The following is a 19,406-nucleotide window of genomic DNA, read 5'->3' on the forward strand; positions in this document are numbered from 1 at the left end:
TCTAAAAGAAATACATTTTCGGTTCTTTCTGTTCATGACAACTGCAGGCCAGCACAAGAACGAAACAGCGGCGGTCACGCGTATTCAACGGTGGGTGCATGGTGATTTCAAGCGGTGCCGACTGCGTGGCCACTCCCGGCATCGCGTGTGCCCGTCAACGTTCGACGCCAGAGATCTCGAAGACCGGGACGATGGTGCCTGCGTGACAGCGCTGCTCGAAGATGTCGCAATCACGGCCAATTTCCCCGAGCCTGCTAATATAGATCCTTCTACGAGCGGTCTCTTTGGCGTAGGCCGAGTATTAAGCGACCAATCTCAGGGAGGCGTCAACGAAGCGCGGGGGCCTCCAAGTTGCCAGACAGCGCCAACTCTCTCCTCGGCGCAGCTTGCCGCGTCTCTCCTTCGCCTCTCCGCTCGGGAAAGACGAGCCGTCGAAAGGGCCACTTCTCAGCCCCCGATTAGTCGTAGGATTTTTCACAAATTATTGCCTGAACCCGACACTGGTTACAAATAAATGTGAAAATGAAACGGAAAAAGTTCTTCTAACACAATTTTTATTGCATGTAATCCTTAGGTACAAACGGGGTAGTTTCTTTTTATTTTGATTATGAATGGGCCATAAGCGACCTAGTATTCTCAGAAGTACCCAAGCTTGTTTACGGGCCAGATTTGAAGTTTTTGGCATAACACGACAATATTTTATAAATGTTTATTTCAATATTATCGCTACAACTTGTAGATCTCAATGATGTGATGACACTTTAGAACCAAGTAAAAGGAGAAAACACTGCCTTCAACAGAAAACACAGTGAATTATCTTGAACCCTCTGGTAACCTCCCTGTGGCAGTCAGCACGAGAGACGAACTGAAAAAACGTTCGCATAAGCTATGCAAGCCATAATACGGACGCGTTCATGCAACCACAGTTCTCAGCAGTGCGGGGCTTTCAGTCAGCGTCGCCATCTCGAGAGCTATTCCTTTCGCAGAATAGTACACGTAGAGCAGGCGATACTTTGCAAGCTTTATCACAATTTCTCCTGCTTCGATGGAGACTGTTTAGGCGAAAGCGCCCGTACGCAATACAAAGTAAAGGAAGCGATGTGCGAGGTCTTTTCACTTCACCCTATTTTTTTCCAACAATAGATGGAGGAATTTAGCCCAAAATCAGTGACCACCGTTTCTTTACTCTTTACGATTTTCAGCATCTACGCCAGGTAAATTTCCCAGCATGTGTTTATTTCACTGGGAATACTGTAGAAAGTGGTCGTTCGTCCATTCCATATTTTCCCGACACAAAATTTCTATTATATTCGACCATAAGTAGGAGGCAAAACCGTAGGTAATGAATAAAAGTTATAGACATCGATACGGTTATTGACTACAGCGAATGAATACAATGAATGTACAACGAAGTGGCAGTTCAAACACCACCAATGGCTGACCCCCCTCCGTGGGAATTCGCGACTATTACGACAAACAAGACCACTCGACTTCGTCGCAAAGAAAAGCTGGCATCTCGACCTCTGGTTGATGCACTTCCAGGTACCAGCATTGCATATATGGGAAGCATCAATTATAGAAAATGGCGGTAGAACAGCAGCTACTAGTTCAACACAGAGCGAACTAAAGGTACATAAAGAATATGTTTCAGAATACCCGGACCCGCTTGTGATGGAACTCTGTGCAATCCGCGATGCTATGGAGGCCATAAATAAAATTGATTCCATAACAGAAGCCCACATCTATACAGACTCCTTAGCCGCCATAAAACAACTGAAGAAAGTGCCGAAGACGCTATGTCTTACCCAGAAAATTCATGCACTCAATAAAAAAAAAAAAAGATAAGCATCCAGATACATTGGACACAAGACGATGCTGAGAACGCTGAGCAGAAAAAAGTTGACCACCTCACACACGAAGTTCCAAACACTAATGCGCCCCCCACCAAGCTCCCTTTCGATGCCCGCTCCGCTGTTCCCATCTTAGCATCCTCTTTAAGGAAAAGTACACGTGCCCTCATTCCCGACCGTGTACATTCCCACTCCCTCGTAACTTAACGAGATTGAAGGAGGTTTCCCTTATAAGGATAAGAGCTGGGGCGGCCCTTACCCCGTCGGTAAAATGCCGATGGAAATCGCAAGCAGACATCGGACCAACCACATGCCCGAAGTATTCCACACCAGCTGCAGAAGTGGATGTTCGCCACCTGCTACGGACTTGTGCAGGGACAAGGGCATCAATGACACAGATTCTGCGCGAAGTGGGACCAACCACAACGAGGGAAGAGGACTTTTCTAAATGGCTCACCAACAACGCTAAGAGCGGGAGCCTGCTCCGGTTCCTCACGGAAAACCATTTACATGAGTTTCTATTATATGCCTTATGGCAAGCTTGCGTACAAAAAAAAAGAATGACAAATGTTGATTAATAATGACAAAAGATGTCGTGCAATGATCAGTATGTAAAACTACGATTTCTAATGGCCGCAACTTATTGGAAGTGAGTAAATGTTTAGCGATGAGTGGTAATGTTGACGATTACTAGGAATGATTCATCATGACTGCTATAATGACCGCGAAACGACCAATATGTCAAGTGACAGCTTGTAATGACCGCAACTGGTTGGAAATGACTAAAATGCTTTGCTATGAGCAGTAATGAATACATTGACTAGGCATGATTAATATTGACTACAACACAACCAATGTGCCAAAGGGCGACTTGAAATGATTGCAACAGATTGGAAATGAGTAAAATTACATGACATGACTCATCATGACTGCTAATACTACAAAACGACAAATCTGCCTAACGACTTGAATGACCGCAACTGACTGGAAACGAGTAATATGCTTAGTTTGAATAATGACTACAGTATATAGGCGTGACTCATAATGACTTCGACTACTACAATGACTTTAAGACGACGTCAAAAAATAGGAGGCAAACAGAAAGAAGCAAGCAATAAGAGGCAAATGATAGGAGAGAAACAGTAAGCTGTCGCCGTTCTCCTCTTAAGATGCATCTGAGAGACCCTCTAATTCGTTTAGTGGCAGAACAAACACACCTGAGGCGATGTAGCCAAAACAGGTGGTGCCAAATCATAAAAGCGAGCTGCTCAGAGACAGCCTCAGCTTTTACGGTGCCTGTTATAACAACCGTCTTCTCAGAATGGTTAAGCGGCGGTTAAACAGCAAGCATTGATTTCTGTTCACAAAAGGGTGCACAGATGGGAATAAACGCCAAACCACATCTGTGCAAACAGGAATTTATGAGTGGGATGAGGCAACGCAGTCTCGTTAGAGAGAATTGAATCTGCTGCGCTTGACAATTTCCTAATCGTATATATCTACTGTTCGTAATCGCCATCGTCGGTGCAACCTTTCTTGATTCACTAACTGTTTCTTCGTCATCGTCGCCAGTTTATTTCCCGCTACAGTTGTAGCAAATTTTTCACACTGAGGGATTTCTTCCCGACATTACATGATAAGCTGATAAAAAACCTGATAAACATTACATGATAAGCTGACAGGATTATAAGAAAATGTATCAATTAAAAATCAGCATTCTTGAAATAAGCTTGGATATGGTGAACAATCTTCGAAAATAAAGCTTTGAGCCACCGCCAATGCACTACTTCTACGAAACAAGGTGCTTTTTAGGCAAGTGTGTTATTACGGATTTACTTTTCATCATCATCATCAGTGCTAACGCACTCGTCAAAGAAGAGAAGCTCAAGCCGCGGCCATGGCATCTCACGTCGCCATCAGCAATGTAATTTCACTTTAAAAATATTTATCTTAGCGATCTACAGCTTTTCCTTTCAGCTTAACCTTCTTGACCTATCATCTTAAAAATAACTAAAAGAGTCTTGCATGCCCTCATTGCCAGCTTACAATGTTGTTTTCCATAAGGGTGGTAAGTGTAACCCTGCAAAAACTCAATTGCGCACAGATGCCAGCTATGCAATTTTAATTCCTAACAGAAGTACACATCATTCTAGCATTGTGGTTATAGTAACTGCTATTTCGGTTACGCTTGACATATGTATGTGCGTGGCAGGCCATGGCGCTGAGCACCCTTCTTATTGCAAAGAGTACATAGTAAGGAGCGTTAGGAACGACTCCCGGCAAGAACATGTGCATTCTTTCGAAACTAAATGATATCCTTTTGCATTCCAGATGGCTTCTCCTCGGGTAAGTACTGCTTCAGCTGTTCCAGAAGAGTCATGTCCCCTGAAATGTGTTTTCCGTGTTCTCTGCAGCTCAATTTATAGCTTTCATTGACTAATCGACGCGGACGGTACCGACTTGGTGGTGGTGGTAGTGGTTTATTATTAATAAATAATCAAAAAGAAGAAAAAGAGTGTTGCCGGCCGCTGCAACTGCTATCTGAATCATCTGAAGCACCTGAGTGGCGGCCGGCGGGAAAGAAAAGGGGAGAGGATAGCGAGGGGAAGTATAGAGGGGAGAGATAGGAAGAAAGGACAGGGGGTACTGAATTTCTAGCGTGTTCGTTTTGAATTCCGAGTTGCTATTTCTCAAATCGGTAAGCTGGGATGGTTGACAGGGAGTCATAATAAAACCGTCCAAACGACGACGGAGTAGGGAAAGGGGAACATAAGAGAAGCTCTTACCCTGTTTTGTCCACGATCTGGTCAGTCTTTTGGGATATTTTTCGCTACTTCACCCAATCGTACTAGCAGGTGTTCCGTTAATTTGCGTAAATATTTCTGCAGTAAACAACCATATATATTTTGTACCCCAGACGATTTGTCGTGGAACAGATCTTGACAAACAATAGCTTATCCAGAAGAGTCCTGTATTCTCCTACGAGATTTTTTGCTCTCCTCAGCTTCAGATCTAGGTACCACAAAGTCCTCACCTATTGGACGTCGACGGTATTGAGTTACTTGCACAGTTGATACTGTTATTTTTTGGTATCACACATTTTATCGGCTAATTAGTCTGAATTCATAACCGCATCTTCAAAGAATGTGATTAGGGGCGCTCTCTGATATGCCTCTATAATTTTCTATAAGCCCACCCCTTTTGCTTCATGATAGATATATTCTCTAGCCTGAAAGTCCTTGCCAAATACCATTTAGAAATTTATGAAGACAAAATGTTAAGTTGAATTTGAAAGTGGATTAGGAAATCAAACAGAAAATACAAGAATATACAGCGACAGGCCCCATGAAACTCGTGTGAAAATAAATTTCAATAACGCAGTAAACAATCACAGAAATGCACACTGTTTATATTACTGAGAAACAGAGGACATAAATAGCGATTGCTACATAGTGTAATGTGAACTGCAGACAGTTTTACAAGTAGAAAAAAGCTGTATACAGGCCATGGTTTAATAAAACAGGTATGTCGCGATACATAGGATACATGGCAGCTTGGGAACGTATGCTAATGAAAATGTGTGAGGTATTAGAGACACAAGTTAAGGGATTGGTAACTAGGTGAGTTGAGACTACAATAACGCGAACGAGAAACCACAAGGTCAGACGAAGACGGGGGCACTAATGCTGTCGCAGCATACCCTTAAAGGCCGAGCTTAAATGTTCACCATAATATCAGCTGTAGCGCCACCGGAACCGCTCTGAGTAATTCGGTCTTGAGGAACGCACATTTCCTGACTAAAACGAGCTACCAATCGTCAGAATAGACTCTTACGTATGCTAAACGCTGCTAATGCTTTCAGCTTGCTTCAAATTGCTCTACTTTGAGTGCCCATAGCTTCTAAGATGAAAACAGTGCTGCTGGAAACGCCTTCTCAACATTTACGCTGTTCAGCTGTTCGCTATGTTCTTGTAGGCCCCGTTTGAAAATGCCTATTCCAGACATGAATTCTCTTGTGTATTTCGGTCTATAGTTAAATTCTTTTTAGAGGTGAACCCCCCCACCTTGCTACGCTAGTTGGTGCCATTGTAATTGCATGCTGTGACCTATTCAGCGATGAAACTCCTACATCAATCTCTGCCACGGTGTTTTTTCATCGTGGTTATTTGTAGCCCCTTCGCTTGTGATCTATCATAAGAGATAAGGTAATTACATGGATGAATGATAGGCTGATGCCCCGGCTTCAAGAGTTAAGCGTTAAGCAAAGCATCGCGGTACTGAAGATATCAATTAACCTAGCATAACAGCGTTCTTTATGGTGCAGAGCCATGCAGCTAACTGGTTTTCCTCGTTTCCTAATGTATGTGTGAGACGAAGCCGTATAATGAGTCGCCGCCTAGTAATTGAAAATCCCACAATTTTCTCCCTCAGAAGGTCTCTGCTTTTGGCAAATTTAGCCAGAGAATAAAACTTTCGCGTTTGAAATTCTGGCGGCGTGCCATAATATAGATCCCGAGGAAAAATGACGAGGCACAGGTAACACCGACCAGGTGAAGCATCGCAGGTCTGTATGAAATAAGCTAAAGAGGACTGATACCTGTATGTTCTAAGGTGCGATAGTTAGAACGTAACGTTCCGCGGTGACCTAAGGGATGAGGCACTCTCTAGTGCAGTGGCAGTAACGAAAGCATGAAAAAGCCAGCGCACCCCACCTGTCAAGGTCACGGCTGCGGTATGCCCATGTGAAGGGCGAGGAAATGAAACTACGACGACTTGGATCTGAGCCGAGGCGGGAGGCGCCTGGTCACCACTCGACTAATTCACGCAGACTTATTTGGCCACCGCGCCCACCGTCACATTTGCTTGTGGAGATGAAGACCATTAACTGGCTTTAGTAAGTTCTGGGTAGTGGTTAGTGGAGCCCTTCGAATTAAGACCATTAACTGGCCCTAGTAAGTTGTGGGTAGTTGTTAGTGGAGCCCTTCGAATTAATTTCGGTGGCATGGGAACCATTTACGCAGCGTGATGGCGTGGTCGCTGTGGCCCAGTTTAAGCTAGTTTAAATCAAGGTACTCCAGCTCAGAAGCTGGGTGTTTTAACCGCTCAGCGACCATGGCTGCTGAGACCTAAAATGAATTGCATAAGAAAATACGTCGTCACTTGGCTCCTTAGTTTAGCAAAACTCCTGAAGGTAAATTTGATTAGTAACTATCAGGTTATATAGTTAACTCTTTAATAACTCTAATTTGTAGAAGTAGCGGAATAAACGATGCAAAAACAAAACGCCCCGCATCAAAACCTATAGGTATACACTTATTTGTAAAAATTTAAGAGAACGAGTAGTGTCTACTGCAGTGGATATTTAGATCTGCTGATTACTAAATAAAATTACACGTGTAAGACCCGTAATGCCTTCAGGCGAACATCATAACCACTCCACCACTGAGGCAGATGCTCTTTGGGAATGAGGAAGCAGGGAAAAAAGTTGGGCGGACACATGTCCTGTATTTTCAAACGGAATACGAGGCGACAGTGGTTCTCGTGTGTGTCTTCCCTTGCAGATCCTGCTTGACTTGCAAGGCTATTGTTTGCTCGCCTAATATTTTGTGCAAAGGATAAGAATGTATGTAATGATTATTTTTATGAGGTGATAACCTACCGGTCTGCTCGCGCTTTAATCCGGACTGCGCAGTCTGGAAAGACGGCGGGGAGTTCCATGAAGCTGGCAGCGGACGTGCGACCACCGAGCATCACGGCCAGGAAGCATAAGACACCCGCACCCGAAAGGCCACTCTTCAGCGATACGACAATGTGAGGACAAAACCTTTTAGAAATGGCCTGTAGGCATGCTGTACACTCTGTTGTTCCCAGATGATATTTCATTCATCATCATCATCATCAGCCTGACTATACCCACTGTAGGGCGAAGGCCTCTCCCATATTTCTCCACTTAACCCGATTCTGTGCTAGCTGCATTCACTTAACCCCCCGAACTTCTTAACCTCATCCACCCACCTAACTTTCTGCCGCCCCCTGCTACGCTTTCCTTCTCTTGGAATCCAGTTTGTTACCCTAAGCAACCATCGGTTATCCTCTCTTCGCACTACATGTCCTGCCCATGCCCATTTCTGCTTCTTTATTTCCACTAGAATGTCGGTAACTTGAATTATTTCTTTGACCCACACTGCATGCTTTATATCTCTTAATGTTACCCCTACCATTCTTCGTTCCATAGCCCTCTGGGTTGTCCTCAACTTAAGTAGAACTCTCTTGGTTAGCCTCCACGTTTCAGCCCCATAGGTGAGTACAGGCAAGATGCAACTGTTGTATACTTTCCTCTTGAGCGATACCGGTAAGCTGCTAGTCATAATCTGCGAGTGCTTGCCAAATGCGCTCCATCCCAATCTTATTCTTCTTGTTATTTCCTTTTCATTGTCCGGATCTGCGGTTACTACCTGTCCTAAGTATACATAATCGCCTACTACTTCCAGTACTTTGCTACCTAATGTAAACTGCTGTTCCTTCCCGAGGCTTCCCGATATTTCATTGTACCTATCTAAAGGTTCTTGATCTCGCATAGACTGACGTTCATAGGAAATTTTGCAATTTGTGTCGAACACATACAATGCATGACGCCAATTAATTCGTAACCCGCAACTACTGCCTCCTTCCGAATCCGTTCCGCAATTCAGCAAGTTTAAGCGCACAATTTACTTTTCTTACGTACGAATTCAGTTGATGATTACAACTTCACCTTTTTCTCAGCATATTATTCTTGTAAACCAATTATAGACCAGTATCCATTCTCCGCGCAGGTTGAAAAATTATAATAAAAATGGGTACCAAAAGCAAATAAAAAATGTCTAAGCGCTGTTCCTCGGTGGATGCAATGGTGCTGCTCGCGGCCTTGGACGCATGCGCAGGTCACGCCACATCGGGAACCTCCATGCGAGCGGGATGGGCGTTGTGATCACCGTGGCGTTGGTGGTGCTGCTCTCTACCGGGCTGCTACTGTACCTGCGCGTGAGTGTCTTCCGGCGCGCCGTACGGGGCAAGAGGCCCATCAGCAATGCGCCCATGGGCAGTTTCGCACACTGGGCTGCCATCGTGGGCGACGATAACTGCAAGCACGTGCCCAGGTATGGTCCGCTGTGGTGACGGCTCGTGGGCGTCTCGTATTCCACACTGAAACAGTTCGATCTTCTAATCCTTTAAGGGGCACTAACATGAGGGTCGAGTTAGCTCGTGGGTCGGCTATCTGCACCGATAGCTCAACCTTCAGGAGCTACGTGATGCCAGAAATTGAAACGCAGCTATTCCTGTTGGCATTTTGTACGGAGAAACTGCAATCACGTGAATTCATTTTAAGTTTGAATCTTTGGGCCTAATCCACACTGTCATTCAATATGAGACTGTGATCAAGTAGTTCTGTAAGTTATCATTTTCGTTAGAAACCAAGTGCGCACTTTTTACACGAAGAAAAAACGTTGCAATTTTATAGTGCCTTGTGTAACGGCTGCTGCAAGTTATACGACAGAGATATCACCGATTTAGATAAACTCTCGCGCGTGATCGGATTCCTTTGTAACAAAGTGAGCCGTTTGTCATACGGGAGACAAAATGAAAAACTCTTTTCTTCACCTTGCGATAAATGATTCATGAGGCTGTATGGCAAGTGTGGCACGCGCGAGTCGTAGTTATGGAATGCATCGCTTATGTTCATAACGTAAGGCAGGCAACGGTTGCACCCCATCGCACTGCTGTCATCATGCTTCCTATTATTTAACGGTACGTCAAATTCTTCTCTATACGATTGTACGGCATCGCTCAATCAATGCAGTACACAATATGAGTAATTTTGGCGCCGTGTAATGTACCAGCTAAAGATATATTTGCACAATGTGCAGAGGTTGCAGATTAATTTGTGTATATTTTTGTGGTCTGTGTTTCATAGGTCGTTCGGAGCACGTGGACTGCCCTCTCTTGGTTCCTTATGTATGCAGCCACTCTGTCATGCTCCTCGCACGGTTTCATCTGGGAACTAATATATTGCATCATCTCTTTTTAAGTTCTTCCACCTGGTATATAACAGCTGGACAATGTGGAATAATATTTCTCGTATTCTCAACAATATAGAATATTGTGGAGCTTGATTTCGTTTGAGCATTGTTAGTGCGAAGTTCATTCTTCCAAATACTTTAATGGGCTAACTGGCAGTTCGCTCGATTATAGGTATCAGGTATTCGCAATTATACAATTATAAAAAAATATAATAAACACTATTTGTTGATCGATTCACTGGTCACTGACCATGGTCAAATTTAAAACAAATGATGTTTCGGGAGCGCTACGGCTCCCTTGTTCACAATGAACAACCGGCCGGACGTCCCGGGCTTTTTGTAGCAGTTAGTACTGTTCTTAGAGATTTCGCGTAGATAGGATGCAGTGTGCCATCATTCTTGTTTATTGTGTTAGATGTTGTCTGGATGATTAGTGACTCGAGATTTCGGCGGGCTGATACGTTCTTTTCCGTTGTCATTATTTCTGCTTCATCCCAGTTAATTTCATGGCCAGTCTCTTGCGCATGCTCTGCGATTGCGTTCGTTGTCACTTTTTCTTTACGTACATCGTACTGATGATCTTCCAGGCGTGTCGTGAAATCTTTCGTTTCGCCTGCGTAAACTGCTGAACAGTCTGCACAGGAAATTTTGTAAACCACGCCGGGAAACTTCGCACGTGGGAGCTGATCTTTCACATTTACAGGCTCATTTCGTATCTTGCTTGTCGGGACATGTGCCACATTGACGCCATGCTTGCGGAACATCAGTGCCAGTGCCTCACTGATTCCTGATATGTACGGGATAGGGGCTCGTTTCGGTTTCGGTGCGTTGGCACTTTCGTCTTCACTGGCACTAGGCTTCTTCGATGGAGCCAATCTTCTTTGCGTGTTTCGAATGAACGACAGCGGGTAGCCGTTTCTTTTGAAGTCATTTTCGATGGTCTTCATTTCGTGGTTTAGGGCTTCGTCTTCATTGCATACTTCCTGGGGCTTCGTCTTCATTGCATACTTCCCTGGCACGGTTGATTAGAGACGCAACCACCGACCGCTTATGACTGACTGGGTGTGCTGAATTAAAATCAAGGTACCTTCTGGAATGCGTCGGTTTCCGGTAGACGCGAAAACTGAGACCAGTCGGGGTACGGGATACCACAGTGTCGAGGAACGGAAGGCAGCCGTCGGTCTCTTCCTCAACAGTAAAGTTGATTGAGGGCTCCAAGGCGTTGAGGTGATCGAGGAAAGTGCTCATGTGCTTTCGGTCTATGACACAGAAGCAGTCGTCCACATACCTTAGAAACACTTTTGGTCGTGGTTGGAAAGTGGCCAAAGCTTTGCTTTCGATGGCTTCCATAGCGATGTTAGCCGCTGTGACCGAGATGGCTGCCCGCATTGCTGTGCCAAAAGTCTGTTGGTAGAAGTTGCCGCTGTACGTAAAATACGTGTTGGCGAGACAGAAATGTAAAAGTTGGCAAAGTTCCGCTGCTTCAAAAGGCTTCCGTTCTTGCCACGAGGTATCATTCTTGAGACGCTCTTTGCATGTTTCAACTGCAAGATCAACAGATACGCTGGTAAATAGCGAGCAGACATCAAAAGAAACGATCTCCTCTGTGTCTTCTAGGGCGACCGCTTTGACTTTGTCGATGAAATCGGATGAATTCTTGATGTTCCTGCCTGTCTTGCCCACTAGCGGAGCCAGAACGCCATGAAGGTACTGTGACAACGAGTGCAACGGCGACTTTCTAAAATCCACTATTGGGCGCAGGGGAATCCCTGGTTTATGCACCTTTGGCAATCCGTAAATGGCGGGTGCTGAACCGTTTGTACACAGTAACTGATAATAAAGCCGTTTCATAGACAGAGGGAGGCTCTTGAAAATTTCTGTGAGCATTTTTTGAAGAAACGTCTGCACTTTTGGAGTAGGGTCTTTCGGGATTCGGCAGTAAGTGGTCTCGTCTTGAAGCAAAGCCTCCGTTTTTTCCTTGTAAGAAAACCGGTTAAGGATAACAGTAACATTTCCTTTATCTGCCGGTAGGATGGCTATATCCTTGTTAGCCTGGAGGCTTCTGATTGCTAAGCGTTCACTTTGACCAAGAGGGCGGTTTGATGACGTCTTCATCATGCGCGACAGCACTCCTATCGCCTTCGTTCGAACTTCGTCCTGAGCGTATCGTTCAAGCAGTCGTACCGCTCCTTCTACGGCGCATGCAACTTTTCGTGGGTCCGGTGCCTTCCCTTGGTTGAAATTCAAGCCTCGGCTGAGCACCTTGGCTTCGGAAGGGTTGAGTTCGTAGGACGACAGGTTCCGTGTTTCGAAGATTGGTGTGGCCCTGACATGCTGTCCCCTTTTCAGCAAGTAATGTCTTCAGCTTTTGATACTGCGATTTGAGGTGTCTCTCCTCTCTTCTGTACATTTCTTGGTTCGCAACCAACTGAACGCTGGCGAAAACATCCGGAGCAATAAATTTCAATTGTCGCTTTGCAAAGAACAGTTCGTTTTCAAGGCGTTTTTTTGTCAGCTTACATTCTTCAATCCTTGCCTGAAGGAGATGACGTTCAGCTTTCGCAATCACATGGAGGCCAAATCGTGTTTTTACCGGTTTCTTTAGACGCAATGATCTTGGAATAAGTTGGTTAGACTTACACTAGTATCTTTGTTTAGCAGTACAAACAGCTAGACTTTCTCAGTCTCTCACTATAGGCCGAAGCTGCTTTTTTTTGCAATAGCACCTACAGAACGTCATGTTCTCTTCGTGTTCTGCAGAAAAATCTTGATCAAGTTGAACGGCACTGCTGCCGACGCGGCCGTGGCGTCCATGCTGTGCGTGTGTGTCGTGCTCTCCCATGCCTGCGGCCTGGGTGGAGGTTTCTTCGCGCTCCACTACAAGATGTAAGGGCGCCCAATGAATCGTCGCAAATAGAAACTATTTTATGAGCTCGCTTAGTAATGACGTGTGCATACAGTCCGCGATATTACTGCACACTTACAGTCCGCGCCAGGTAACGACGCAGACTGTAAATCCGCATCGTCACCAGGCCTATATAATCGTAGTAGTCGGACATCGCCCACCTTCGTGTAGGCTTGACGAAGCAGAATACCAGATGCTAGTTGGCACAAAATCCGGAAATCAGGAGGCTCTCATTTTATCGGTGACAGCTATAGTAACTCTCATGTTTATTGAGTCAAAGCCGCTAGATAAACTAAGGAGACAAACAGAATTTGTCCAGTGTTGTTGGATTACCATTGTCTTCAATAAAAAGGCTGCAAATCTATCAGGGGAGCGGTTTTATTAGCCGGGAATGGCTAAGAGAATTCAATAAGTCTATGGCCAGATCTCCTTCCGCGCGTCCCAGAAGTGAAGCTACCGTTCGCTTCACAAAGGTGATCACGGAGTCATTGTTGCTTTAAGTGCACGGGTATGAATGGAATGGCGGGCAAACTTTTACATCATATTCTAACAGCTATAAACGCGTCGTATCAGTTTAAATTTGGCTACGTTCGATTGGTGTCCATTCAAGGAGTTGGTATTTGCAGAATACAATGGCCAGCCGATTATGTAGATGCAGTTCAGGCGTCTCGGCCCACCTTCTGTATTATGAATGACCAGAAATCTTGCTATTGTTTTTCAAACCACATAATTTTTGGTCAGAGAGGTCGAATTCGAATTGTGACTGCATATTACCGACGTGCCTTAGAGGGATTGAAGTTCGCAATAGCAGTGAAACGAGGGCGTGAATGTCTTTGCACGCCGTGCCACCCAGTGTTCTTCTGAGGAACTCTTCCTTGCACGTCTCTCCGCAGCAACGGCACACCACCGGCGACGTACGTGGACGCTCGCGAAACGGCTCCATTGCAAGCGCGGGAGGAACATTACGTCGCTCACCCGAACGACACCATATTTGGTTAGTCGCAAAGCTTCACAGCCTTCAGTTCTCTATCGTGCTTGAGTTCAATCGCTTAGAGCTGAATTATTTCATATTAGCCGATTAGGCGTCAGACGAATACGCGTGTAGCATGCTACAACTGGTCATAATCATTACTACGTCTAGGTGGCGCCTGAAATGGTTCATTTAACACCCCTACTGAAAAGATTGTGTGAGGCAATAACCCCACATTTTCTCACATTCTCACTCAATTCACATAAGAAATTTCATACAAGTCGCATATAATTGCATAAGGTCTCATAGCTTCTTGGATGTTATCATAAATTATGTACGATACTTTATAATAATGATGTTGCGATTAGAGGAGATTTTATGAGGTTATTGCCCCGTAGAACTTTTGGTTTTTCAGTAGGGATGTTTTGAAATGTTGCTGCAAACTCGAGCTTGCTTGCCCGTGGAAGCAACTTATGCGACTAAAACAGTACCTGTTCCCGATGACGTTAAGAAATGAACGAGAAACAATAAATCTCTGACCTATATATCAGAACGATCGCATGAAGATGGAGCAGTAGACGGCCTGGCATGTTTTGGGAAGAATTGAACATCAGTTGCATCGACGATATGTATAAGACTGTGAAGATGCCTAGGAGCCACGGAATGCCACCTGTTCTCGTTTCGGTACACCTTCCAGCGCTTTTTCGAGGAGCCATTTTTTCATCGGTTTGAAGCGCGCTGTTATCGCAGACAAATAAATATCGACGTACAGCGAAGGCTGGACAGGAAAAGAAACGAGACGCGTTTTTTTCCGCGTTTTGTTTGGATAGGATAATTCAGCCCTATCGAGCCCACACCGTCACTCCGACCCCCCTTTTACTCTGCACCCTCTACTCCGAACAATACACCCCAAATTATGGGGAGAAAGGCTCGCGTTTTCTCCTTTTGTGCCTAGGCTTCGCTGAACAGTGGAAGAAAGCTGTCCGAGAGTATAAAACAAGGTGCAGCATGTCGCATGAGCCGGTGTCTCCTTTAGTGCATGACCATGAACACCAAGGATAGTAAGAGCTGCATCGGACCGGTGAGTAATCTCGGTATCTCGAATCAGTGTCTAAATCCACTACGTTTTGCCCCAGAGCAGTTCCCCAATAAAGGTGACGCTTTATTCACTCTTAATAAAGCTAACGGTTTATTCAGAAAGCAGTGCATGATGCGATATATGATAATGCAGAATATCATTTGCTGCCGAGAATTTAAAAGTTTCTATGCTCCGAGGACGGAGTGAGTGACGCTGTTGCGAAGCACTCCAGATTAATTTGCTAATTTTGGATATTCTTCCTCCTCCATCGCACAGTAATAGGGCCGTCTTTTTTTTTTTTTTTTTTTCATTTCACCTGCACCAAAATGCGGCCTTGCTAAGTCGGGCTTCGATACCGTCCCCTCATGATAACTAGCATAAGTTCAACTCCTTTGAAGTTCAAGGCTGTCTACATTGGTCCAGGTGTACGGTCGGCTGGCGTGCCTGGTCAGTTGCGTGGCTTCACAGCGCTGCTGAAGGAAGGAGGCTCTCGCGTGCCTTGGGCGTCCTTATTTGAGGACGCCATCGACATGGCGGCCGAGGGGGCTCCCGTGTCGCCAGAGATGCAAGCTCAGTTGGAGCGCCGAAAGCGACATATCCTCGAAGACCCAGCGCTCAGGTATTCTTTATGTAATGCGAATATGCATCATGCACGGGAAACTTTTAATGATAACGAAGAGTTAGTGTCCTACGCGTACAGACATTTTTGTTCTGACTATAGCGTAAATAAGCGCATAATCGACAAAAGCTTAGTCTTAAGTGTAAAGCGCTAGAAAGTTAGTGGCTCCACCTTTTGATCCTCGTTGACATACACGCACCTTGCTGCTAATACATGGCTAACCTTTTAAATTTTGGCTTAACGCCCCAGAGCGAAAAAGGCTGTGAGAGATGCTGTGATAGAGAGCAGTGGAAATTAGGACGACCGGAGCTTCTTTAACGTGTAATGACACCGCATAGCAAAGGAAATCCTTGCGTTTTGCCTCTATTAAAAAGTGACGTCGTAAGGTTATTTGACCAGTTTAAACGATAGACTTTTGGTAACAGCTTTACTTATAGGAAAGCACACTCTAGGGCCAATGAAATGAAACTGTATGAAGCTAACAGAATTTTATTAGGTTCTAATAACATGGCGTGTACCGTGTTAAAGATACCAGCTCCTCATGCTAGAGAGTTAGCGCAAAACCCAATAGCCTTTTTCCCGACCTGGTTTTCTATGTTACTGAAGTACAGTTCAGCGCAAGTACTGTTGTAGTTTCGAAGTGTTTCAAAGGTATTTATTTAGTTTTACTTATTCAGGTTACCCATAGAGGCCCTCTAAAGAGGGTATCACATAGGGGGGTGATACAATTGTAATAACATGATACAATTGTACACAATTACAACTAGAAACAATAATTGATTAGGCATAAAATCCAAAGAAACAAAAAGAAAACAGCAAAATATTCTACACATTTCTGTGACAGCGAAGTAGTTTTGGAATTTTTGTCAGTTTCTGTAGCGATCTGTGATGGCAGTTAATCCATTCAATGATAGTGCGAGTAATGAATGAATGAATTGGCATAAGACGATAAATAACACTTTGCGTGTTTAACATTAAAGGCATGATCAAGTCGTAGAAGTATGACAGGAGATTACTAAAAAATCACTGCGCAGTAGTGGATGGTGATAAAGCTTATGAAAAAGTGTTAACCGAGCGTGTTTACGACGACATGATAAGTCTTCCAGTTCAGAACATCACTTTAATGCTCTGAGGCTTGTGAAAGGTGTGTAGTCTGAAAATATAGAACGCACAGCATAGTTCAGCAAGGATGCGATGTTGGTGGGTACCCAATAGCCGCGGCATATTCAATTTTTCGGCGTATAAGTTTTCTTTTAACATGGATAGGAGCGTTCAAGAAGACCAAGTGAACTGTTACCTGCAGCGAGGGTGAGCTCTATGTGGTGATGCCATGTTAGATAAAACTGAAGATGCACCCCAAGGTATTTGTGTTTGTTAGTTCTACAGCATTGTCATTGAGCATGTAAGTAGTTGAAATACGAGCTGTACGACGAGTGAATGATATCTGAAAGATATGGACAATACACGACACACGGTTAAAAGTGGTAATAAAAGATTAACTCCGAGCTGAAATATTTTAAGGCTCATAAAATTAGTTGTAAAAATGAGCTATCACGTTTAACCACTTGTATCAATGCGCCGCGGAGCCGCGTGTATTGCGTAGTGCGAAAAGTCACGCTCTTTAAAATGCATATATCGTCTTCGAGCATATCTCGCATTGTTTGTCACGCAGGTCACTATACACGAAAAACGATTCTGACACCCTGGTGAAGGCGGGTGACCTGGTCGTGAACGAAGCCCTGGCTCGCACGCTGCAGACTTTGTCCGCCAGCAAGGGTGTCGATGAATTCTACAAGGGAAGCCTGGCCGCCGACTTGTTGAGCGACGTTCGTGCGTGGGGTTGGTTGAATGTACTCAAAAGAACTGCCACAATTTTTCCATACTTCTCAAAAGCTGCATAACAATGCTACAACTGCTATAGCAGAGGTCAAAAATAATCTGGAGGACGTTTAGGCTTCGCTCTAAATATGTAGGCAACATCGCAGTAACATCAAATTCTAATTCCACGAAGTTTGAAAGATTTCTCTAAAGTTTTCAAACGTTTAAAGTGATTATTACCGCAACATCGGTAAACTCCCTCAACACATGTTACTGAGTAACACGCGTCACAACGCGTTCATCGTGTTCCCCACTAACACGGTTGGTACTAAGACCCTCGCGGCCTATGCGTTAACGTATCCGCCAGGCACGCGTCTGGATCGTAACTCTAAGGGCGACAAATATATTTTATTAATTTATTCTATTTTTTTAACGCCCTCTTTAGAGAAACCTTCATTCCAATTGTCGCGCCATTTCGACCCTCGTTCAATTCTTGACGTCAATTTATGATGTTTGAAATTACCGCACGAAGTCACGTGGTAGTGACGTCATGATCCTCTCGACCAAACACTCTGCTGCCTACGCTTCAGGTTACCGCCTCCGCACTGCACCATTACTGTAAGAGCCTGCGACAAAGTGCGCATGTCAGCGCTACACTTGCGCAGCTATGAGCAGCGGATTGCAACTTCGCCTAACAAGAACGGACGGCTACTTCAGGCAGTATTATTTGCCTTGGCAGCGCTGCTATAGTTTCCCATCGTGCGCCTGATGTCAGCGGCCGTGGTATCAGCAAATGTGTAACGTCATTCTGAATTATTCGAGGCGAATTTCTGGCTGGTCGCATTTCTGGTCTGTTGCTTCTGGAGTAGTGCTGACGTAGCGTACCTTATGAACGCCACGTATGGCTTTGCAAGAGATCGATTGCTCATTAAGTTAAGAGCACGGAGAGGGCGAAGAAAAGCGCTATGGATGCGCTTTAAAGTAAGGCTTGCCTTCCACGCTAGGCTGGGTATAATGCGCTACGATGGGCACGGCCAGGTTCACTGCAGGTTTTTCATGGCATCCGAAAGTCAGTCGAGCCAAGCAGGGCAGAAATGCGGGCGGTTTAAGCTCGATAGAGCCCAGCTTTTCTTGGGCATACAGCGAGCGCAAGCAGTTGAGGAAAAGAAAAGAAAACGCATTAAATGCACAATACAAAAAAATCAGAAAAATACTAGCTTCACATGTGATCATAGATAAACAAACGTTCATGTATTTTCAATAGTGCGCTCAATGCTTCCCTGTGAAATCATCATGTATAACGAATGCACGTATGAAGTGAAATGTTAGATCAAATAGAGTGAAAAATTGCTCACAAAATGTATTCGCAAAATGCTCCTACAGTAGATGTTTTTACCGAGACAGTCTTATAAATTTGCTAAAACAATAATCATTAAGCTGGAGTGACGTATCATGTGTCGGGAATGTTTTGAGCCACAAGAGGTATGAGCCTAATTTTGAAATGTCACGGAGGGTGAGCTTTTTTTTGTGGATTACAAGTGTAGGAAGCTTCAAACTAAATATGTTATAGTACTGGTGTAACCACATAGTCATGCAATCTAACTTAAAACCTGATCGTGAGATTTAAGGCCTTAATTACACAGTGCAATAAATTAGCTGACTCATTTGAATCTGTTAAAGACGCCTACAAAGAGGAATTTAACCGACGAAATGAGACATGTACACTTTATGGTGAATCCATATAAGCAATCAAACATTGCTTACCCCAATGAGGCCGTATCTGTCCAGATGTAATTGAAGCACCGTTATTCTGCCAACTCGGATCGCTCTTTTGAGATGGGACAGTGAGGTGGACATCAAGCGCTCCGGAGGCATCTTGGATCCCGACTAAGACGCGCTATCCGACACATTAACGGTCATGTGGCTTCCTTAGAACCGGCTTTTAATTTATGTACATTCGTCTTTGACATAACATGGTAGCTTATGACTGCATTCATGATCCACGAGGCGACTCACCATCGGGAGCCAGTCATGCTGTGACGTCATACTCTTGAATGTGGAGAATATTATTTTTTTGCCTATATATGTGGTTCTTGATGTTATCGC

The 19,406-nt window shown here is 44.5% G+C and overlaps 1 protein-coding gene across 1 annotated transcript in view; it reads left to right on the forward strand.

Annotated features, from left to right (window-relative positions):
- Nucleotides 1-8,807: 8,807 nt before the first annotated feature.
- Nucleotides 8,808-19,406, forward strand: part of LOC146188847 (scoloptoxin SSD14-like) — a 41,139-nt gene continuing 30,540 nt past the window's right edge. The window contains exons 1-5 of the mRNA XM_084605135.1: nt 8,808-8,989; nt 12,671-12,796; nt 13,709-13,809; nt 15,287-15,482; nt 17,155-17,312. Coding sequence (XP_084461261.1) covers nt 8,808-8,989; nt 12,671-12,796; nt 13,709-13,809; nt 15,287-15,482; nt 17,155-17,312 — 763 coding nt within the window. The remainder of the gene's footprint in view (nt 8,990-12,670; nt 12,797-13,708; nt 13,810-15,286; nt 15,483-17,154; nt 17,313-19,406) is intronic.

This window comes from Amblyomma maculatum, chromosome 5 (genome assembly GCF_055883805.1).
Source record: "Amblyomma maculatum isolate TAMU_Amacu chromosome 5, ASM5588380v1, whole genome shotgun sequence".
NCBI lineage: Eukaryota > Metazoa > Arthropoda > Arachnida > Ixodida > Ixodidae > Amblyomma > Amblyomma maculatum.